This window comes from Parasteatoda tepidariorum, chromosome 6, assembly GCF_043381705.1.
Source record: "Parasteatoda tepidariorum isolate YZ-2023 chromosome 6, CAS_Ptep_4.0, whole genome shotgun sequence".
Taxonomy (NCBI): domain Eukaryota; kingdom Metazoa; phylum Arthropoda; class Arachnida; order Araneae; family Theridiidae; genus Parasteatoda; species Parasteatoda tepidariorum.
In genome coordinates this window covers 19,846,575-19,871,229 of record NC_092209.1, presented here as the reverse complement: position 1 = coordinate 19,871,229, position 24,655 = coordinate 19,846,575, and the positions used below count along the sequence as shown (strand labels likewise).

General features: G+C 32.5%; 2 protein-coding genes across 3 annotated transcripts in view; one reads left to right on the top strand and one right to left on the bottom strand.

Moving 5' to 3' along the window:
• The window catches only part of LOC107457213 (alpha-(1,3)-fucosyltransferase C), a 76,370-nt gene extending 51,715 nt beyond the window's left edge, over window positions 1–24,655 (bottom strand). Inside the window, exon 1 of one of the 2 annotated variants that reach the window (XM_071182077.1) lies at window positions 24,629–24,655. The gene's annotated coding sequence lies outside the window, so the exon portion shown is untranslated. Of the gene's footprint in view, window positions 1–955; window positions 1,483–24,628 lie in introns of those variants that run through there. The other variant, XM_016075316.3, reaches the window with a different exon arrangement.
• On the top strand, window positions 9,722–15,210 carry LOC122271400 (zinc finger MYM-type protein 1-like). Its single transcript, XM_071181732.1, has 4 exons — window positions 9,722–10,404; window positions 10,503–10,663; window positions 10,771–12,184; window positions 15,054–15,210. Exons 1-4 carry the CDS (start codon window positions 9,722–9,724, stop codon window positions 15,208–15,210), a joined length of 2,415 nt encoding a protein of 804 aa, XP_071037833.1.

Below are 24,655 nucleotides of genomic sequence, written 5' to 3'. Positions count from 1 at the left end.
AATGCGGGTTAGTTTCATCAAAAAGTCCTCAAGGCAAATTTATCCCAAAACTTGATCCAGAGCAGTGGTTGCTCAGTGAATAGAGCGTTCGCATTCCAATGAGGTGAACCGAGTTCGAGTCCTAGCGATGGCTGATCGATCCGAAATCTGCACCCGGCCAGTGCTGACGTAAATAATCCTCAGTGGAAGATGGATTATGGGTTAGAGTCTCCTTGGTTAATCGTGGGAGGTTTCTGTGGTTTTGCTCCTCACGTTGCGCAAATGCGAGTTAGTTCCCTCAAAAAGTCCTCTCTGAAGGCAAATTTTCCCCATTACTTGATCCAGAAGTTCCCTTGTCTTCCGGATTGGATTCAAAATTACAAGGCTACGGAGTTGAACATTAGCAGTCGTAAACCCAAAATTGGGTCTGCTGTTCAACGACGGTCATAAAATGGTTAGACCTGCATATTTCAAACAAAACAAAATTATGTTTCAGAGAAACTCGTTTAGGTATAAAAATAGAAAATTGAGGAATGAAATGTCATACCTCAAGTTGTTTCTTTTGTGTATTTTTAAAATTTTCAGTTTTTAAGTCGATATAACATTTAAAATAGTTAATACAAACTAACCTACATCTCAGTTAAAATTATCAGCCTCAAAAAAAGATAACTAACATAATTCTTTTCAAAACTATGAAAATATAAATATTTTTACACATTCTGCATAACTGAGTTGTATTTTAAAACAAAACGAAAGTAGTGAAAATTGCAAGAAATAGCATTCGTTTCAAACCCCCACATAATTAGCAAAAAGCGATACGCTCGATAATAATGCATGACGTTATTCATTTTTAAAGAATCGACAACTTTTTGTAAATAAAATTAAATTGTAATATTAAGTCCATTAGACTTTAAAATAAAACAAAAGTTGTAAAAACGGTGAAAACAATAATTATAATAATAATAGCAAGACTTACTTCACATGGTACAGCTTGTTTACAATTCATTCTCTCAGCTGCCAATTCATAATACGAAATTTTTCAAACATTGTGAATTATGAACCATAATTTCGATTATCAGGTGGTTTTCTGGCAACAACAAATAAAATTGCACAGTCGGTGAACTTGGCTTTCAACTTGATTATGCCATGCGGAACGCATGTCCTTGGGCCAAGCGTAAAAAAAAAGTAAAATAAAGAGAATAAAAAGAAAAAGAAAGTTGTTCCGCAATGATTCTTCTTTTACTTGTCGAACAACTAGAAGTCATGAATTGGACGCTCAATTAACCTTTGATTTGGTTTAATCGAATAAAAAATTATCGTTTGAAACTTCTCACATCTCCAACATTAGTAAAAAGATAGCACAAAAGGAGACAAAATATCGGGCTTATGAATGGAACTCCATCGGCATTTCAAATGTTTATATCCATGTCGGGATGTTTCAAAAACGCGTGGTTTTTCTGGGTGTGTTTGAGCGTTGTTATAGCAACCTAAACAGGTCGGATTGAGCGTGCCACTAGCGGCCATTCAATGAATCAGATTTGGGGGACAATATACTAATGAAAAATATTTGGGGATTCATAGTATCTTGGTACCTCAATTAGATAGTCGAATTATCGAACAGTCGAAGTCAATTAGATAGTCCTTTCAAAATTTATAAATTATCACAAGAAAAGAGAATTATGTAAACAATTAAAGAGAAATACGATATTTTTTAACCTGTCAGAAAGAATTTTGGTTCAGAAAATTTAACTGAAGGAAAAGAATTTTACTTGACTTTTATCAAGTTAATTCATTTATTACAGAATTGGGAGTTGTTAGTGATCACACTAAATTAATTTCAAAGTTTTTTAACAGCTATCAAGTTGAATGCCACTATTATTTTACGTGGCTTGCCCGTCTGGCCAAACGGTAAATAACTACAAACTAAATTTGCATATTTTGCAGATTTTGCTAGTTTTTTAAAAGGTTTAGCATGACCATAGCTGCCAACTCTTCCGGTTTTCCCGAAAGATTTTATTTTCATATTTAAAGTGCTAGCGAAATTCATGTTATTTCACTAAACTTTTTGAATTATAATAATAATTTCAAATCAGTTTGACCACCACTACATATAAATAAGTACAACATATATATAAAAGCATACTAATCCTTACGATAGCGAATTTTAACCTGATTAAAATATAAATATATTTATGAGGAAGATAGTTTTTCGGTAATTATTTTACTACCACTTGAAAAATCCATTCTCGAAAAAAGTGAATGTTGGCAGGTATGCATGACATATCTGAAAGAAAGTGGTGATTTAGATAAACCTACGAATTGTTTAGAAATAGTGGTGGATAAAAATCTACTAAATTGAATTTATTAAACTAAGAATCACAATTGAGAAACTACCACTTGAAAATATTTATTCGTTGTCCGGATCAAGTTGCCATCTCTGTGTATATAAAAAAAAACTATTTTTGTGTGTTCTATATTGCATTAATTTCTTCAAACCATTTTAATAACGATAATAATACAAAAAAAAATTAAAATTTACTCGAATTATGTGTTTCTAATAATCTTGCTTTCGCCTGTCACCGGTGACCCTCATGGCATTCAACGTGCTAACAAGCCACAAAAATGATTCAGAATTTTTTTTTTCTTTCCGGCTTAATACTTAATTTGTATATTGTTAATCTCTACTCATAATAGATTCACAGAACCATATTACATTGTTATTGGATCCATAATGTACACCTTTAGGTCTAAATATCTTTATGTTAGGGCAACGAATCTCGATAGTCAAACAACTTTATAAGTGATTCTACTATGCGATTTGTTTATGAACATATTTATCACAATAAGATAAACTCTATAAGAATTGCTATTCTGAAATAAAAAAAAACTGGTAATTGGAACATCGGGTTAATGGTTCGTATGCTATTTAATACGAAAGAAATGGGGCCGTGCCGCAGGATGGGAGGTCACTTTGACCTTTCTATACTTTTCACTACTCTAGAATTTACAAATTCTTCAAAATTAGATACCATCTAATTTGCTATAAATGTTATTTAACGAAAACTCTTACTTTCGGCGAACATTTTTCAGCAAAATTAAAATTACAAAAATTTTATTCGTTTTGGCAGTTTAATGCTAATTTTATACAAATTAGCGTTAAACAACTTCATGCTTATTTCATGCACAAAAAAATATTTTTTGATTCGGTAAAATTGTAATTTTATTCGCTAAATTAGTAATTTTCCAGCCTCACTAAGTATATTCCTGCTATCTATGACTTTCGGCTGCGAGCTCACGTGACGTTAAGAAATTCATTATTTTCAGAAATCATCGAACCTCCTCAGCTATCATAGTTTCAGTAGATTGGATAAAATAAATTGCTACACTGTTCGTCGCCAAACTATAATAATAGTTAAAAGAACGAACTAAAGTTGCGAAAAGTTATACTCGCGTAACTTTACGCACATTATTTATTAACTGTAACGTATGGTAGAGCATTGTTATACTTTCTTCGCGATAGTATTTCATTTGATGTTAATATATTTTGAAAGCATTTGATAATAATTTAAGGATTATAAATATTTATTCTAGCTATTATTGTTTAGAAGAGAGCAAGTTTTTATCATTTTCCCCCCAGCGGTACTGAAAACAATTATTAAAAAAGTTTTGAAGTTGCTGGACTTTATGCTGTATGCTTTATACAGTGTGAGTTATACTTTAGCCAATATGTAACCCAATGCTACACTGCATTTTTATATGAATTACTGCATACTGTATGCATGCAGTATTATTGATATTATATGAATTGCATGAATGTATTCATGAGTATTGTCTGTATTCATATAATTCATGAGTATTGTATGAATGTATTCATGAGTATTGTTTGAATTGCATACTGTGTGCTTTATGCTGTATGCTTTATACTTTACCAATATATAAGGCTCCTATACTATCAGAGCTGACCTATCAAGCAATATTAGAGCAAACAAGTTCGCAAGTTAACGTTATGTTAGTATTAGTTATGTTATTACAGAGATGCCAACTGCGTCGGACACGCCAAAATAATTTAAAAAACGGTAAATAACTACAAAGTAAATTTTGCAAATAGTTGACAATATTTGCTTGCTTTTAAAAATGTAAAACATGTAATAAGTACTGTAAAGTGGTGAATGGTGGAAAGCCTACGCATTGTTTAGAAATAGTGGCGGATTAAAATCTACTAAATCGAACTAATTAAACCAAGAATTACAATTAATATACTACCACTTTAAAATATTTATTCGCTGTGCTTATGTTAGCTCTTTGCTCCAACAATAAATGATAAGTAGGCCTGTCTAACTCAGGGGCTCTACCAATATATAACCAAATGCATGACGTCATTTTTGCATGAATTCATTAAGTGTGTGACTTGGTAAAAACAAAAATATGAAATTGTAAGGCTCATACTGGTCTTAGCTATTTTTCGTCACTGTTTTTTTTTTTTTTNTTTTTTTTTTTTTTTTTTAACATTCAAAAGAGTCTGAGTATCCTATATAAATTTTCTTAGTAGAAGACAAATCACGAACCAACCTTCAGTTTAGAAAAAGCACTAAGATATTTGATAAAAACAGCTGTGATTCTGAATTTATTGACTCCTACTTTAGGTTTAGAACTATATTGATGAGCCGGGATCTGGGCTGAAAACGTATATGTACCAAGACGGAAAAGATCAAAAACTGGTACGAAAGGCATTTCATTCAAGCATTTTCTTTCTCCAGAAACATTAAATTTCTGTAACTATCGAGATTTTTTTTGAGATAAAACTGCTTCTTTCTTGAGAAAAAGAATAATTACAAAGTCAGAACCTCAATGATCCACATGATTGCTCCTTTATTTCATTTGTATTCCACAACCTTATCGATGCACCACAAAGATCAAGCTAAAAATGAATGAGAAAGGGGCTTCAAGCGGCCTCAGGTGCCCTGATGTTTTATACAGTACTTGAGAAAAAGTAGATATTCTTGAATAGTTTAAATTTAAAAAAAGAGAATAGATTTACTCATTTTAAAAATAAGTTAAAACTTAAATGATTTTACAACCAGCTTTTTCTCTTTTCCGTCTCGTTTACACCTACGGCCAGGAATGCCTAGTTCGTAAGGCGTTGGTCCCTAGTCCAAGAAAACGTATATTTGATCCCCGTCCCATGTATAAAATGGTGACTGATACACACCAAATCTGTCAGGGTTACAAAGTCCTCCATGTTCTCATGACAAATCAATACCTCTGGGGGTGTTGGATCGGATATTGATCGTGCTCTGTTTCATGTCAAAATTATGATCTGTGGATGAATGAATGTAGTATGAATGGGTCCTCCTAGCAAAACGGGCTGAGACGTATGTGTTACTGAAGTCGTTTTCTTGGCCATAGATGGCGCCACTGGAAAACAAGAAGAAGCTCTCTCCTCTGCCTTAAAATAATAAGTGGCATAAGACAGCAACTATATTGGTATCGGACATCAGATTCAAGTTTAAATATTTATTTTGTTAATATATTTTAATATGTAGAGCTACTTTGCTTCCACTAAATAAATAATGATAACAAAACACTTTGCTACCACATATAGCCTTTTTTCTAAAAAGGAATCCTTCTTTAAAAAAAAAATGATTGAATTTATAATGAATATTCAAAACTATTAACCCTTAATAATTTTGAAGACTATTTTCAGAGAGTATTTATGAGTATTAAATAAGACATTAGCAAGTGTGACCTTAAACAGTACATTTCAATAGAAGCGACATATATTTTAGGTCTTAGTTGTTAAAAAGAGTGTGGTTGCTAAACGTTTAAAAGCAATTAGTTTTACACTTCTAGTGGTTTGTAACATTTGTTGAATTAGTGTTGAAAAACTTGCTACGCAGCACCAGAAAGGATTAAATAAAAGAAATGGTTGCTGTTTTGTTATTAAATATATTGGATTTATTCTTGTTTAAGCAATGAACCACTTTTAAAAAAAAGTTTTGGAAAGAGAGAAAAAACTGAAATAGACACTTCGACTGATATTAATTACTGAGTAAAAACTTTTTATACCACTTTCTAGATTTCCACAAAATATAAAAGAAATGAAAATGTAGCTTATAACTGTTTGCAGAAAAAAAGAAAAAAAAAATTTGCATCCATATTTTTAGTTCATTCATACCCTATCGCGAAGAAAACCACTTCTAAATAACAATTATAAAACCAAGAATCGAATCTTGAAATGCCCTCTAACATATATGATTTTTGCGAAAGATTTCTTTGTAAAGCAGAAAATTTTAAAATCGATAGAATTTATAAAAGAATTTCACTAAAATGTGGTCTATTCATTAAGCCATGTTCTGGTGAAGATCTTTTAAAAATATAGGTAAACGAAAGGTATGTAAAAGAACAATTCGACAATAAGCTCAATTGTCTAATTGCCCAAATAATCTCTAATTATATAACTGTTTAAATAATATATATTTATATATAGAAGTGAAAATAGTTCAGCAATTCTAATTTATTTAAATATTAATACATAACCTTAGAGACCACTAGAAAAATAATTTCTTAAATTACGGAAGTTTTATAGTAAATTTTTCTAGCACTTTAAATCCGTAGAAAAAATCTCTCGGCAAAAGAAAAATAAATAGGTAATCATCATATCTGTTTGAATAATTCATGTGTTAAGCTAGTTACCCATCTGTGCCTATAGTAAAAACGATTTCATCCTCCAGAAATTCGAGTGAAAGAGTACGAGTATGCATTTTTAACATTTATTTTACAGAGAAAAGAATAGTATTTTTCGTCACTATAGTGGGTTTCGATCCCCAGTGGCGGCTTTGAGCAGTACCTCCTAGAAAAGAGAAGGCCACATTTTCCCCACTGCGCAGTTTGTGTTCGTTCCATCTACAAAGTGAACCATGCGAAGGGCGCCTCTCTTCTAGGAGATGTTGTTTAAAGCCCACCCGGCTTCAGATCGTTGGTTACCAACTTTTAAGGAAAATTAATGCGGTCTGCGTGCAATGCTGATCCCATTGCGGGTATCATGCCGTAGGTCCTGAAATAATTGATCCTCAACTTCTATGACCTCCCTGGTTCACAACAGGCTGTTGCCTGAATGCTTTGATTTGAAATCCACTATATGTATCAATAACATAAAGATAAATGTTTAGACCTAAAATCACCTCATCATCAAATCCCATCATCTTACTTTATTAAAATAATAGTAAGAGGAAAGAAGAAGAAAGTTATTAAATATTTAATGAATTACGTATTACCTCTTCTCCCGCAAAGGCACTTTTTACGTCACTGGAAAGTTTTTATTCTGGCATAAACGGCTTAAAATTGATGAAGTAAAAAAGATAATTTTCCAAATTTCTTGTAGCTCTTAATGGTTCACATAATTTTGCATTCAATGATACTGGACAACTTATGAAAGATGGAATACCGTTCGAGTACTGTCATTCATATCAAGTAATTAAAAAAAGCTTTTTAACAGCTTAAAATATTTAAATAATAATAGATTTTTCACGAATTTCAATTGTGCATATAAAACAAGATAAGTTAAAGAAGTATTACAAGTCACAATGTTGTTTTTCGTATTATCCGTTTAAGCGCTAAAGTTCCATTATTGGAACATGTCACTTTTTCAAAACGTTAAAGCTAGTAGCTCAAATCTTTCATTCTTAGCACTTACAATTGTAAAAGCTGAATATTCCATTCAGAATATATTAATATCATATTATATATCTTGTGATATATATCCTGTTATTAATCCATCAAAACTATCCCCGTTGTCAAAAGCGCAAAATATCTTTCTCCGATTTTAAGCAACAAATTCAAGTGCAAAGATCATGTCTACTCAATTACCAATCAAGCACTAACAGTCTGTTTCAAATTTAAAATTATTTTTCAAAACTCTGAAATGGAACTCAGACTTACACTACATCTCAATGATCCGTCTCATCCTAACTTACGCATTTCCAACCTGGTGTAACATTTTCCAATCACTCATATACTCTGCTGCAAGTTAATAAAGAACCATTATCCTTATGGAGAGAGCCTGTTTGCATCTTAGTGCTCGCCAAATGGGTGCCAAGTTCCCTGCGTGAAAGTATATCATCGCCAACTCTTGAAATGAAGTTGCACACCTTTTTTTTTTACTTCCTTTCTTAAATCGCGTGAAAAAAAACGAAAAATAGTAATTGTAGAATTGAATAAAAAGTAATACCTTGTTTATAAGAATTAGTTAAAATAATATCTAAAAATCGTAACAAATATACTTCTTTCTGCCCGCTATTTTAAGAAACTGATGCAAGAATTATAAATATTGTTTCTTACAGACGATTTTCTTCTACAGCGAAACCAAAGTAAAAAAATTCTTCATCTCACATTTTATTTGTGAAGGACATGTCAGCAGAATTTTTAGTGGTCCAATCAAACCCAATGCTCTTGCAACGTAAGGTTTAATTATTACTTTTTTTTTTCAAAAACGAATGTTTTCCTTATTTATCGAAATATGCTGCCAAGTCTAGGATTGCCGTAAGACTGCGCGAAAGTATAGCCCGTTTTCAATAATTCTATTTTATATGTCGTAAAATATAGCACGAATTAAATTTCTGTCCTGCGAGTTTGATTTTTAAAAGCTTTCATATTGTCTTAAAAACATATTCAAGTAATTTAATAACTGTATAAAACGGAACTGCATGCAGTCAGTGGCGTAGCTACCTAGGGGCTAGGTGGGGCAGAGCCCCGGGGCCCTCAAGCTCAGGGGGCCCTCGAATCCTTACCAGAAATCTCGATCCAACTGAACTTTTGGAAATTTCTCCCATTTTCAAAATAAATATGACAGGTTGCAACCCCACTTTAATCATGACCTTTCAGTTGAGAGAAATTCAAAAGTTATGCCTAGGGAATTCCCCTAAATTCTTTCTGTAGGTTGGCAGTATTGTCAATTTGACGGATATGTGCGTTTTATTATTCATCGATGTGCGTTTTATTGTGAATTCGAGTTAAGATTTTTTTTTCGAAAACAGTTAAAAAATTAATGCTGTATTAGGAGTAAGTAAGTTATTGTCAATATACTTTTTTGTACTGGTCAATATAGTGGTTCAAATTTATTTGATTTTACCACTCTTATTGATGTCCGTTAAGTCAATAAATCGTGTCAAATCTGTAGATTTCGGCTACAGCTCATTGTATAACGCGAAATATCATGAAAAAATGCAAGTCACCTGCAGTAGGTACATTAATTCAGGTCCGCTGGCAGGAAATTGTTCATGGTCTCTTTAATGCCTTTCCTTTCCAATAAATAAGCAAACCAGATTTTTAAAACAATGAAACTTAACTTTATTTAAAAACAAAAGAAATAGACATTGTTTTCCAGTAAGAGCTTCCAGCTCTTAGAATACCAAGGGAGATCGTCTCCCGATTATATCAAACATACATCTTTTCAAACATACACCTTTCTCTCTCTCGCATCCCACCGACGGGATGACAAAATGCGCCAAGTGCACCTTAAAAGGTCGCCAAACAGTTGCCAACCATTACAGTCTCCACTGTTAAATGTGGTAACACTAACGGTGATAATTTTTTTTCCGGGGATTCCCCAACGACACTTGTAGCGTATCATTGTGTTTCTCTTTCCTTTTATTTTATTTTTAACGTCGTCAGTGAACAGTGAGTACCTACCTACTCGAGCACAATCTAATATTGTATTGTTTAAATAAATTAGAAAACTAAAATTATGGATAAAAAGAGGAAACCCAGTGGCCCATTTAAACGCAAACAACGCCAAGAAGGAGAAGATAGTAAACAAAAATTGCCCAAAATTGACAAGTTTTTTAGTCAGCCTTTTGCAAGTACATCTGGCCAAAATATTTCTATCGATAGTGACTCAAATAATGTGGTAACTGCAGTGTTAGTTGAGAAGCCTACTGAAGAAGATTCGACAATTATTGCTGTTGGAACCTCCGCCGCCGATCATATGAACGTGGATGATGTTTGCATGACACACATAAGAGCGGAGGGTTTGGAGGAACCACAGATCTCTGCATTTTTCAAAAATGCGTACGACAAATCTTCTTATGATTTGGGAAACTTCAGGAACAAGATATTAAGTGATAACGAAAAACGTCAAATTCTTGATTTGGGGCCTTTGCAGCCTTCAGGATCTTTTCCAACAGACATCAACCAGAACAATAGGTGTTTTTCAAAATCGTACTACGTTTCGTGTTCTAAATATGGGCCAGTTAATCGTTTTTGGTTACGTTATTCCAAAATACTAAACGCTGCCTATTGTCAACCCTGCTGGTTATTTGCTTCACTAAGGAATAATGTTTGGTGTACGGGAATTCGAGATTGGAAGCATTTATCAGAAAGAATTAAACAACATAGTTGTTCGAGTGGTCATTCGGAAGCATGTGCTGTGTATGAATTTTGGAAAAAAACGATGCTAATACTATCGACAAGGAACTTGAAAATGAAATTCGCAAGGAAGCATCATTTTGGAAAATGGTTCTTCAAAGGTTATTCGATATCATACTTACCTTAGCAAAGAGTTCTTTGGCTTTGAGAGGACATCAAGAAGACTTAAGTCAGAAAGGATACCACGTAAATTTTCTGTCCTTTGTAGAGCTTGTCGCCCGATATGATCACATTTTGCGGCAAGTTTTGGATACGTCCAAAGGTAATAATAATTATTTCTAAGTTTTTTTTTATCGTTTTATTTTGTTTATAATTATTAACTGTTTAATATCAGGACTTTTTTGAAATTGTGTTTTTTTATGTTTTTAGGATCTACAAGATATCTGAGTGCAGCAATTCAAAGTGAAATGATTGAGAGCTTGGGGACCAAACTCGAAACCCATCTACTAGAACAAATTAGAGCGTCACCGTTTTTTGCCATCATAATGGATACGACACAGGACATATCGAAGGTAGATCAGCTAAGCATTGTTGTGAGGTATGCAGTAATAACCAGATCGGAAAATGGACAGCCAATTGATATAGAAGCAAAAGAAGTGTTTCTAGGCTTTTATGCAGCCATCAAACATGGCGCTGTAGATTCAGTCAACCAAGTGACAACATTATTTATCGACAAAAATATTGATTTAAAAAAATGTGTGGGGCAAGGCCATGATGGAGCCAGTGTGATGAGTGGTGTGTATAATGGTGTAAAAAAACATATTAAGGATATCCAGCCTAACGCAGAGTACGTACATTGCGCCACTCATAATTTAAATTTGGTGATAAATGATGCCGTTAGCAGTTGTGTGGAAATACAGATTTTTTTTTTCGCAGCGTTGCAAGATTTGTATAACTTTTTCGGAAACAGCATCAAACTTCGGGATCTACTGTCGAAATTCACTGGCGAATCGGACACCACGCTAAAGAAACTAAATCCGATTAGATGGTCTAGTAGGGTCAATACGATATCTGCAATAAAACTTCGTTATTTTGATATTATTAAAGCATTATCAGAAATAATTCTAAAGAGTCCTAATAAAGATGAGCGTAGTGACGTAGAGAGTATTAAAACAAAAATGCTGAATTTCGAGTTCCTGTTGCTTTGCGAATTCATGCACAGTGTATTGAACGACATCAATTATGCATCCCAAACTTTACAAAAATGTGACATCAATTTGGGCGAGGCGAGTAAAGTTTTAGCAGAGACCAAAGCAAAGTTGCAAATTTATAGAAATGATTTCGAAATATTCAAGTGCAAAGCCAGTGAAACTGCAAGAAAATATGGTATTGATACCCATTTTCAAGAAAAAGTTAAAAAACATTTTGATGAATTAGCTGCTGATCACCGATTTCCAAACCGAGAAAAAATTGAGATTTTCAATAATGTACTAGACACAGTAATATCTCAATTGGATACACGTTTTATTGGTCTGAGTGCAATCTGTCATATATTCGATTTTCTAACACCAACATTTTTATTACATGTTGATGAAGAAACTTTATTACATAAGTGTGACGAATTCCAAAGAAAATATTCAGATATAATAGGCCCTAGTTTTTCACTTCAATTTATTAATATTTGCCACCTAGTTTTACCTCAACTAACTCAAGCATTGACTGTTCACCAATTATGTAAGGAAATAATGAGCAAATATGGAGTGCTAGAATGCGACCTAACGGAAGTATTTACAGCAATGTTATTACTCTTTACAATTCCTGTCACTTCTGTTGCAGCAGAAAGGTCATTTAACAAATTAAAAATAATAAAAAATTATTTAAGAAATAATATGGGCCAAACTCGACTCCGACATTAATCGCTAATAGCAATTGAAAACAAAGCAGCATCAAGCCTGGATTTAAACGAAGTCATTGATACTTTTGCGAAAACTAAAGCTAGGAAAATTTTTTAAATATAATTGTTATTTAGTCAGTTGGTAGGCCCGACCTTTATATAATAAACCCTTGAATCTTCTCTATTTCGTTTTATTAGCCAAACCTACACCAAGTATTAATTGTAATTTATGTTGTTACTGTTTAATATTTTTATTACCTGCCCTGCAGTGCACAAAAAAGAGCTTAAGTAGCTTAGCATTTTAAAGTATTTGCATATTTCATATTTTTATTTGATAAAACCTAATCAGTTTACATAGCAGTGGGGCCCCATTTTTTTAATTTTCCCCAGGGTCCTTGGTTACCTAGCTACGCCACTGCATGCAGTCACAGATGATTACTCAAATCCTATAGGGCAATGATCTTTTCTTAACTTGCAACGGATTATAGAGAAACTTAAAAGATGTCAGAATAAAATACTCCAAAAAATAACCCAAGCACGATGGTTTATCCGAATTAAGAACATACTATCTCCTTTTTTTTCACCTTAAATAAACGCTCATTATTAACTGCCATTTTTAGAAATTTTTGAAATTCAGAAGTAAAGAGTAATGTAACATTTTAAAGATGCAAACGAGGAGAAAACATCAAAAATTAAAGTTTCCAAAATAACTCGCTGGAGTCATTTTCCTAAAGAAAGTAAATGATTTGATCAAATCCGGAAACTGTTTTTGTGAAAAAATGAAAATAGCAAATTGGGGGGGAAAATAAGAAAGATTAAATGAACAAAAGATGAAATTAACATTACTTATGTTTTAATTGAAAGTAAAGTAGGACAATTCCATGAAAGTGCCAACTTTCAAGCGAAATTTTTTTTTTATGAATTGCATATTTTGATTTTAAAAATATGTTCAGAAATAGCCAAAATCTACTTATTCATGTTTCATTTTTGATAATTTTAAGTTTTTTGAATCTAGCAGTATTCTAAAGTAATCACATGGCTGACAAGTGAATTGTTCACATTTGTGCTGAAATTGTTTTCTTGAAAAACACTTATAAAATAAAATAAATGTATCTTTCTTTTGCAATATTTTGATAAAATAATGCATATAGTACAAAATTTAAACATTTAAAACATAGTCTTTAAGTCATTTTAAGTTTAATATCTATACATAATAATAAAAGCGGCTGTGTGTGTGTGTGTGTGTGTGTGTGTCTGTAATCACAATATATCGCCCCAGAAGCCTCGCCCAGGCACGAAACTCGGCACATAATTGTGTTTTGACATAATGAAGAAGTATTTTTTTTCTTTTTGTAAAAGTNTGAAATATATATTTACGTTCATATTATTTATATTAAGAATTATTTAATGTTTTCTTTAGAAATTTTTTTATCGGTGTACGTTTATTTTTATGCAGTAATCATTATCGATATCCCCCTCCATATCAGTATCAAAAAATAAGTGCCCTTTAAACACTGAGGAAGATCCTTTTTATAAAACCATAACAAGAGTATGTCCTTTTATATACATTTATTCGTGCTTTATGCACGTTATTTTGCTTTATTTATTGTCTAAAGGTTACTTTATATGGACCAAGTTCTTGAATCTGCGGACTTGAAGGAATTTTTCTGTCCGGAAAATTGGGTGATTCGTTGACACTATCCAAGTTCTTGAAAGTCACTGATTGGTCATACGAAAAACCTGTGTATGTGCATTGTTCATATTCAAGATTTAAAAAAAATCTTAGTTACATGAAGGAAAAATTACAAAATAAGATCAAATAAAATCATAATAACGTAAATGGATTAACCGATTACTTTATTTATACCAGAAAATATGAAAACGAAACAAAATGAAATGATGGATGACGTCATGAATCTTTAGAAACTAATTGGTTAACACTTTGACTACAAATTTTGAAAAATAATTTTTGTCCCGTTTATTATTTAAAGGGACAAAGTAGGTCATAAATAAGGCAAATATAGCATTTGGGATTTTTCTGACAAGCGGTTATCAATTTAGAGGCTGGGACATATATGTCCCGGCCGTACTTAATGGTGGGATACATATGTCCCACCTGTAGTGATCGACTTACTACAAGCACATCTATCATTCCGGAAAAATTTATTATATGGACTTTTTTTTTAATACAGGGTGAAGATATATATGATACAGGGTGAAGCAATCTTTGCATAACCCGACATTACACATTGGACAACTCATATTTGTTCTTTTTTCTATGTTCATTTGAGAAAATACGAATGGACATAACAATCCCAATGAAGAATACGAGAGGGATATATCTGTCCCAATGAAGAATACTAGTGGGATATATCTGTCCCAGAGCAAAATCACAATGCTATTTCATGCAAGGAACTCTTTAGCGCCGTCTAGGGGATATTTGACAGATTGAACACATATATACAGTTCACTCTCGATTATCCGTGCGTGGATTATCCGTTTTGTGGATTATCCGTGCTTATTCCGCAGTCATACAAAAAATATAAAGAGAAACATTTTCAAGAAAAAAAATTTGATTCATGAAGTTATAACACTACCAAATTTTTGGAGGCAATATTCGTTATTGGATTGCAGTATATGGAATATCAGCCGCGTGGTCGTCTACGTTATCACGATCTTGGAGAAAGATCATACCGCTTGATGAACAATCTTTTTCAGATGTTCAAGAAAAATATGATAGCATTATTCTCGAACAAGCAAAAGAAATCTAAGGTTTCGAAATTCTAGATGAAGAAAATTTAGAATATTGGTTTCAAAGTGATGCATGTGAGCCTGGCTTTGGCTCCCAGTATTTGACTGATGAAGACATCGCCATGTTGTTAAATCAAATAGTGATGATAGTAACTGATGCAGAAGGTGTAGTAAATGAGGGAAATACAATTTCTCATTCTGCTGCTCTGTGGAAACTTTATTAGATTATATGGGAGGATTTGATTACGGTGACATTACTGCGGTTCGTAAAATTTGTGTATCGATATATGGCGAAGACGCAATACACATTTTTTTAAAAGGAAAATTCCTAGTTTGATGTTATGCATGCAAATGTCAGTAATTTATATTTTTTTCGTACTGTTTTTGATTTTTTCTTTAATGAAAGGAGTTTCGGATTATCCGTGTTTTTTGATTGTCCGTGCGACCTGTCCCGGTGATTAACCCGGATAATCGGGAGTACACTGTACTTGGTTTGACTCTACGACTGGGACATATTACAATGAGTTTCTAAGTGCTTTTTGCCCCATTAGAAATTTTTAAACATTTGTTGGGACAAATGAGTCCCGTTAGTAGCCAAAGGGTAAAAATGAAAAATATTGAATAAAAAAAAACTTCAATTCGAAAATATTTTTTATAAAATGGAGTAGGTTGGCAATCCTGTCGTGGAATTTTATGAATTAAGTATCTTAACCGTCCGTAATAACATTGCAATTTCGTTGACTTTTTCATCAAACTCGAAATGACATTTGACCACGCCATTACTAGAAGAGTTAGATCCAATTAAGTGTTTAGCATTATTTTAAATAGTAGTATAAATATAAATAATTATCTAAAATAATAATAATGGTTCGAATTTGTGAAACCTCAACATCTTGATGTATTCTTATATACATTTGCTAGTGTTAACATTAATGGTTTGAAAGTTTTTTATGTTTTTTGAAAAAAGTTCCTTTTTCTCCATTTGTTTCTCTATCACAGAGAATAAATTTTCATCGTTCACTAATTAAAGGGGAAAATGATTTTCGAACATTTTAAGATCATCTTAAAAATTATCCTAAGGGATAATTTTTAATGCTCTAAATAATAAGTTGCTTGGCGTTTAAAATTTTGCTACTATAATTTAACGATTGTAAAAATGTTACAGTTTTTAAATTGGTCGGAAGTAAATTAAAATGTATCAGATGTGAAAAATTTAAATTACAGTTTTTTTAAACATGTACATGCAAACAAAAAATTAAATAAACTTATGAAAAAGTGATCAATGCTTTTTCTGCGTTCAGGAAATTTTAAAGATTTGGTTGTAATTTATTAATTATGATCAAAAATTATTAAATGCTCCTATATTCCATTTCTTATCTGTATAAGTCAGTATATAGACAATTAAAATATTTATTATTTGGGAATTCAGAAAATTATTATGTAAATTAGTTGGAGTAAAACAGATAGTATACAGGTTTGTATTTAGTAAAATAGTGCATTTTCTATTTAATTTCTTATATTTGTCTTTATTAAGGTCACCAATTAACTTGTGTTTATGATAACTATCAGTATAATCTTTCCACTTCTTTTGGATATATTGCAAAAAATTTCAAAATCTTTAAAAATTTCTACGTATTTTTTAACGCCACAGAGTATTTTATTGTTAGTGTATAGTTCAGAATCCATTCACGTTGATATTATCTTCGAATCATCGTTAACGGTTAAGCTGACAGACTCTTATTTTGCAGTAATTGGTAAAGTGCGTTTATGACACATGTGCATATAAATTATGTGGAAATTTTATTCAATAAATTAGGAATTCGTTAAAAAAAACATAGCAATTACTTATCTTATAACAGGATATATATCATAAGATATACAATTTTTTAATATTAGTAAACTGCTGTTTGTAGAAAATGCAACACCATGAAAGAATCATCAGAATCAAATGAAATTTAATGCAGAAACGACTTGTACTGATACAAATAAATGATGAAATTTTCAAAACAANTTCAAGCACTTTTTTTTTCTTCAAACTTTCGTGCCTAGAAGACTCGATTAAAGCTGTAAATATTTCGTATTTAGTGAAATAGTGCATTTTCTATTTATTTTTTATGTTTGGCTTTATTAAGGTCACCAATTTTAACTTGTGTTTATGATAACTATAAGTTTAATTTTTACACTTCTTTTGAATATAAAGCAAACAATTTCAAAATCCTTAAAAATTTCTGCATGTTTTTGTAACACCAAAGAGTGTTTTATTGCTAGTTAGTAGTTTAGAATCCATTCTACGGTAATGTATTGAGGAGGGTACGCATGCGTTGGTATTGTCTTCGAATCATCAATAGCGGTTCAGCTGACAGACTCTTATTTTGCAGTAATTAGAAAAATGTCTTTATGACAAATGTGGTAGCAGGTTTGCATTTAAAATATATGGAAATTTCATTCAATAAATAACGTAGTCGCTAAAAAGAAAAACATAGCAATTACTTGACCTTATAACAGGATATATATCATAAGATATATAATTTTTTAATATTAGTATATTATTATTTATAGGAATATTCAACTTCTACAATTGTAAGTGCCAAGAATTAAAGATTTGAGTTATTAGTCTTCAACATTTTTAAAAAGAAGTATGTTCCAAAAATGGACCGTTACAGATGAATTCCAGACCACCGCCAGTAACTGATCACTTTAGTTTTTGCGAGATGTTTGTCAATTAAAACAAATGAAATGAGTTCCCATCATTATGATTTATTTAATATGCATTACCGTCGTTGAACAGCAGACCCAATTTCAGGTTTACATCTACCAATGTTCAACTCCGTTGACTTGTAATTTTGAACCCAATCCAGAAGACAAGGTATCAAGTATTGGGAGAAATTCGCCTTCATGGCAGACTATTTGATGGAACTAACCCGCATTTGTGTTACATGGAGAGGAAAACCACGAAAGCATCCCACGATTAGCCAGACGGCAAGGGGAATATAACCCATGATCCGTCTACCACTGAGGATATTTTACGTCAGCACTGTGGTTGATACGAGCCGAGTTCGGAAATCGAATCAACCAGCCATCGCTACAATTCGAACCCGGCTCACCTTATTAAGAGGCGAACACTCTATTTCCTGAGCCACCACGACAATATTACAAAATTTTAATTATTCTCAAAATTAAGTTAAAAATAGAACTTTAAAATCTATATTAGGATATAATTTTAAATAAAATCAATGACGCAATAACTTTCAGTCATTTTTAATTCATCTTAATGAAATGTACTACTTAACTAACCAAATAAATTGACTGAATTTCTCGTCGCGACAGAAACGTCAATCATTGCACCCGATTTGTCTAAAAACGATACTTTTTTAGGAAATGATATTAATCAAGAGAATGCATATTATTACGCCGCACCACGAAGCGTTAAGTCTATTCTTTCATTTGACATTCCAAAATGGTGAATTAACGTTCTAAGAATATCTTATATGCCGTCTTCTCTTTTTACTTTCGAACCTATTATTATTGAAGGGGGCGTATATAGGCGATGTAAAAAACTAGAGCTTGCGTGACAACCGATCGATATTTCGCTATTTTGGAAAGTCACCTGCAGATCGGTAATCTCAGTTAAGATTTAGATGGCTTTGACTGCGATATTTTGGGAAAGAGAGCCATCGGTTTATGACGAATTATTTATTCAGAGGAAACAGTGCTGATTCCATAAAGTTATTTCATTTCTTTTATAAGATGAATGTTGTGGAAATTAAAGATTAATAAGAGTGAAACTGATAAGGTTAAAGTGTGTGTGGGCGGAGGAAAAAACGTGAGGTTGGTGTGTTGAGTTTTGTTGTGTGCAAAAAAGAATTAAAATCGTTTGGAATTTATTTTATTTTTTCGTTGCTGTTGTAAGAGCGTATAATTGCTTTGGCACTGTATCTAATCGAAATAATGAATAAAGTAAAAAGTTTAAAAACAACGCTTTGCTAAGAAACTGAAAGGAAGAAAATACTTTTGTTTTTGTCAGATCTAAAAAGGAAAAAAAGGGTGTATCACTTAAGAATTAATTTGGCAATAAACGTTATTACTAAAGTGATATATCTTAGGTTTTTCGTTTTATGTCTGTCAAAAAGAAGAGTATTTTCCTCTTTTTAAACTCTTTGAAAAATTTTGTTCTTAAAATTTTAATAATTATTATCATTATTTTAATTTAGTGTTTGCTTGTTTATGTTGGAAAGTGGTCGAAATGCTGGTTGTTGATAAAATGACGATAAAACTGTTCCTGCACCATTTACAAAACAATTTTAACTTGTATTTGAAAAGTTACAGACTTCCTGTTGAAATTTAAGCATTCTAGGTTGTGGAAAAGGGAGTCTATATTTTGATTATAAATCAATTATATCATTCTATTTGGTGAAAAAAATGGCGAAGCGCTTGAAGCGGGCAGAATATAGTTAAAACTTGCATTGTCATCCAGTAATGAGCTCCAGAATTAAGCAGTTTAATGAGCTCCAGTTGAAAATTAAACAATCCAGCTGTCAGACAGTGGTTGGAATTTAGATTGACGATGAATTCTCTGAGGATTTAAGTTCTGCTTGCAGTGGTCAGAAAACAGTGAAATTTGTATTGTCATAAGACATAGATATCTAGAAAAGTTATATTTCTAGTTTATTGGAAAGAAGTTTAGATTCTGATGGACGGTTAGTTCGATTTATTGAGCAATAAAGATAAATTCTGCTTGTGGCGGTCAGAAACACTTGTCTTGCATACAAGTTTCATTTTTGTTGTTTTTGTTTTATGATATTAAGACAAAGGGGCTGCGCTGTTTCTTGTTGTCCAGTGACGCCATCTATGGCCAAGAATTCGACTTCTGTTACACACATGCGTCGCAGCCCGTTTATAGGGTGGACCCATTCATTATCAAATATTACATATTACTATTTTCAATTTATGGTCGATAATATTTAAAAATAATCTAATATGACTACATCATTATGACTAAATTTATTTCAGATTTATTCAGTAACTAATAAATCTTATGCTTGTTAATAAATTTATAATTTTATCCGCATTAATGGCTTATAACTTTTTCAAGGGAAAAAAGGAAAATGTAATGTTGAAAGGACATCATTTTTTTTAAAATCTATATTTAAATTCATGCTGCTTTGATGCTTCTCTTTCTATCTTTACCTATGCGTTGGTGATTGTTAGCGTCATCTTGATCAGGGAAAATATTGTTTGCTCAGTTTAATTAGCATATTTAAGGTCAGTACCTCGAACCTTCAAAAATGAATACGTAAAATTCCGTTCATTTGATCAAAAGTTAGATGTTCACTTTTTTATTGTGAACTATACAGGAAACAAAAAAATAAACGGACCACCCCGAATAATTTTTGTCATAAACTTGTATTTTTCATTTTGCCATGTGAAATTACATTCTTTAAAATTACGTTAAAAACTTGCTAACCTTACTATTCAAACTCTTTTTTTGCCACTACTAAAATAATAAAAATTATTTACTAAAATATATATTCTGCATGGCATTCTCTTGGAAAAATAAATTTTATAATAGGGGGCAAAAATGTTTTAATTCGGTTAAACAGTTTTCGAGACTAGGCTAAATGAGCAAATAAAATTAACATTAAGAAGCACAAGCCTTAGACCGCTTTCCCTACCCAACTATTGGAACCACATTTACCGAATTTCGGCTATACCTATATTTTAGGAGTCTGAAATTCAAATCCGATGAAAAGAAAATATGTTTATTAAGAGAATGGCTGTTTCTGTGGCTGATTTCTTAACGTGAAATATCGTCTACGCTTATTAATTAGCATATTTAAGGTCGGAGTGACCTTTTGAACCATTAAAATTGAGTCCTAGAACATGAAGATCCGATTATTAGATCAAAAGCTCTTCAGGGTGTTAACTTTTTATTTTATTTTGTGAACTGGACAGTAAAGAATTTCCATTGATCTATAAATTGTAGGAATGACGTATATTTTTCTAGTCGCCATATAATAAGTCGTAAAACTGGATAAATGGGCGGACGTAGACGTCTGGCTTGTAATCCGCTTAGTCTAAAATACTTTTGAAATGTTTTGTTTCGTAATATTGACAAAAATTTGTCATTTTTATGCTATATATAATGACGTAAAGCATACGTTGCGGCTGTTGAGACGAAAATTTCGTTTTTACCGTATGAGAATGATAGAGTAGTTTTCGAACCACTTTTTTATTTTTTTAATTTTATTATCGCAAGCTAGCTATTTTTCAAAACTTTAACGATGGGAGAGGAGGAAATAAGCAGAATTCTTTACATTTAATAATGTTTTAAAGAAAAATGGTCCTCACATTTTCTTTGTTCTCAAGAATTTTGGTTATCAATAGATAGTAAGTCATAATTTTTTTTTTAAATTCATAACATTGATTGAGTTGAATAAACAAGACGAAACTCTACCGTAAATGACGTAAATTATAGAATATAAATATTTTTTATCGAAAATTATAAGCTTTTAAAATTAAAGTAGGCTTTAATGAAAACAACTTTTTCATTGATTTAGATTTCCCCACACTTTTTTGCTGTTGTTGTTTCAAATGCTACTTGCCAGCCAGCAAGCCTGCTTGGTGAGACCAAGCGAATTTAAGACAGAGTGGGCATTTCTTGATTTTAATGGCACCAAACATTGCCAAGAAACCAACTTCAGCCACACACACGTCACAGCCGTTTTATAGGGTGGTCCCATTCATACAACTATTTATTCATCCACAGATCGTAATTTTGACCTGAGCGAGCAATTTCCAATTCAGTACCCCCAGAGGTTTTGATTTTTCATGGCAACATGGATGACTTTGTGACCCGAAAGATTTATCGTGCGCCAGTCACCATTTACTTCATCCGGCGGGGATCGAACTCAAGACTTCTTAGATATGGGCCCAACGCCCTATCAACCAGGCAATCCCGGCCTTTCTTTTTTTTTTAATTTGTTAAATATTGCTATTAAGAGCCGTGATGGCTCAGGTGATAGAGCGTTCGCCTTCCAATGAGGTGAACCAGGTCCGAATCCCAGCGATGTGTGGTCGATTCGAATTCCTCATCTGGTTTGCACTGACCACAGTGCTGAAGTAAAATATCCTCAGAGGTAGCAGGATCATGGCTTAGAGTCCTTTTGCCCTCAGGCTAACAGTGGGAGGTTTTCGTGGATTTCCTCACTATGTAGTTCGGGTTAGTTCGTTCAAAAAACACACCACAAAGGCACATTTCTCCCAGTTTTTCATCCAGGAGTTCCCTTGTCTTCTGAATCGGGTTCAAAATTACAAGGGTACATAGTTGAAAATTAGTAGTCGTAAACTCAAGAAATTGGGTCGGTTGTTCAACGATGGTTATAATACAAAAATATCTATGCAAATTCTATCAAAACAGTCTTTCTCTTAGCATTAAATTGTTTGAATGATTTTACGTGGCAAAACTGTTAGTTCAAAGAAATACTTTGTTAGTAGTAGAAGTACTTTGGAATTGAGCAGTAACTTTCTCCGAAACTAGCGGCAAAAAAGAAAAGAAAAATTTTACAATTTGCAAAAAGAATGTTACTGAAATATTTATATAAAGAAATTCGTCTGTGATTTATTTCGCAAATTTGCACCGCGGAACTGACACTTTTGGGGCATCAATGCTTTCCACAAACGCCATTTTCTTTTTTAAAAAAAATAAGTCTTATACGTATTTCAGTTTATCTATAACTCTGTTTGAAACTTGCTTTCGAAATGTCAGATTTTGCGGGAAAATGTGACTGAAATCTTACGATCAGAGATTTATTTGCACCTCGGAACTGGCACTTTTTTGGAACAGGGATAGCCTGGTTGGAAAGGTGGAGCATTTTCAGAGTGGCTTCAATAAAGATAAGTATTAAAAAGCGGTATCCGACTATTTTATTACAGATTTATTAGAAGCAGTCGGAACTTATGCTTGTTTCTTTTTTAATTTTATTTACTACTACCTAATTTGAAATAAAAATAATTCAAGCGCATTTAAATCTAGCGTTTATTAGTTACTTTGAAATTAAAGTGAAAGATGTTAAACATTTCTGTGACAAACATATCCATATTGATGCGAACACTTCATGTTATTTTCCATGAATAATAAATACACCTGAAAATGGCACTTACCTACTTCATCCACTAAGCTCATCAAATTTAGAGAACATTCTTTTCTAGAATAGTCATTTCGTTAGACAGTAGCATGCCTTTTAAAATTGGGTTACGACTTAGTATAGAACTTGGGGTAAAATGTTAGGTTTTAAAGAAAAATTTGACGGAAGTTTTATGTTTTAAGTAACAATTGAAGGACTTATTTCGCTATTTTCACCGTGGAACTGAAGATTTTTAAAGGTCTATAACCGAATTATTTTTTTATATCGTAGCTTTGGAATTAATCTGTAACTTTATCTGAAACTTGTGATAAAAAGCGTTAATTTGAGTGAAAAAGTGATTGAAATTTTACGTCTTGAGAGACACTTTAAATATTTGCTTCGCAAATTTCCACCTAGGAATTGAAACATTTTAGACGCGTCAGTTTTTTTCGAAATCTTGAACCTTTAAAATAATAGTTTACGTTTTGGAATCTCTAATTGGGTACTTGCACTTCAAGAAGAAGATCTCGGATACCCACATATGTATAAACCTATGATATCAGCGCCAGCTGATACTTATAAGCAAAATGGAGCGTTAAAGTTGAGCTATGTTTCTTCCCATATGTTAGAATCTTAATTAACATAAAATTAATTAAATACAGTTGAAATGCAATTCTTTCTCATTTACATCTTTTACTTAGCTTAGATTTATTATTTGTTTATATATATTATTGTAACCGCGATATATTTTTGTTTTGTGTATCTGGCAACTTCGATGCATAATTAGTTTGTTTATGTTCTAGATGGCTACATGCCTGTCTTGGTTTTAAGTAGGAAATATATGGTAAATGATTTTAAATTTTTGTAAAAAAAAAAAAGTTTTTGTGAAAAAATATAGATTATGTCACTTAAGAGAATTGATACTTGACAGGCTTGGCCTACTTAAAATGGAATGGAAGGAAGAGTTGCTAACGTAAACAAATGCCCCGTTTCAACAACCAATTAGGATCGAGATACCCACATACATTACTTGCTGGTATCCCATTATCTTTGAAACTTGGTCCCGCAGTGGACTAATCGTTAAGACACGATTCCCAGAAGATCACCGAAATCAAGCATCACTGGCTGCGGTCAGTGTGGTGGTGGGAGACCACTTGGATCAGTCTGCGTAGGGATCGAGGGTGTGCGGTATGGGTCCTCGTTAAACTGATCTACCGTAAAGTGCTCGACTTCGCGTGCATGTTGTTGGGCTACCGAAGTGGGGGTGCCATCCCCTCTGCGGAAGATCAAAATTGTGATGGCTTGTCTTCGGATCATCCTCAGGGATGTTTCCCAGACCGTCGCCATTGTGCAGCTCTAGTGCGACGTAAATTAACTACAACAACAACTTTGAAACTTGCTGTTAAACTGTCTAGTATGGAGTAAAAATTAGTGTAAATTCTTAAGTTATTAGGGATTAATAATAAATTTTTTTCAAAAATTCACGACGCTGAATTTAGACGTAAATTAGAAGAGTTACCTTTTACGACAGTGCAATAACATACGC

Excerpts from the sequence above, each read along its gene's own strand:
- LOC122271400 (XM_071181732.1), top strand. The coding sequence starts at position 9,722 with ATGGATAAAAAGAGGAAACCCAGTGGCCCATTTAAACGCAAACAACGC. Across the intron at positions 10,664-10,770 it reads AGTTTTGGATACGTCCAAAG|GATCTACAAGATATCTGAGT; the intron begins GTAATAATAATT and ends TTATGTTTTTAG. Across the intron at positions 12,185-15,053 it reads ACTTCTGTTGCAGCAGAAAG|TGATGCATGTGAGCCTGGCT; the intron begins GTCATTTAACAA and ends TTGGTTTCAAAG.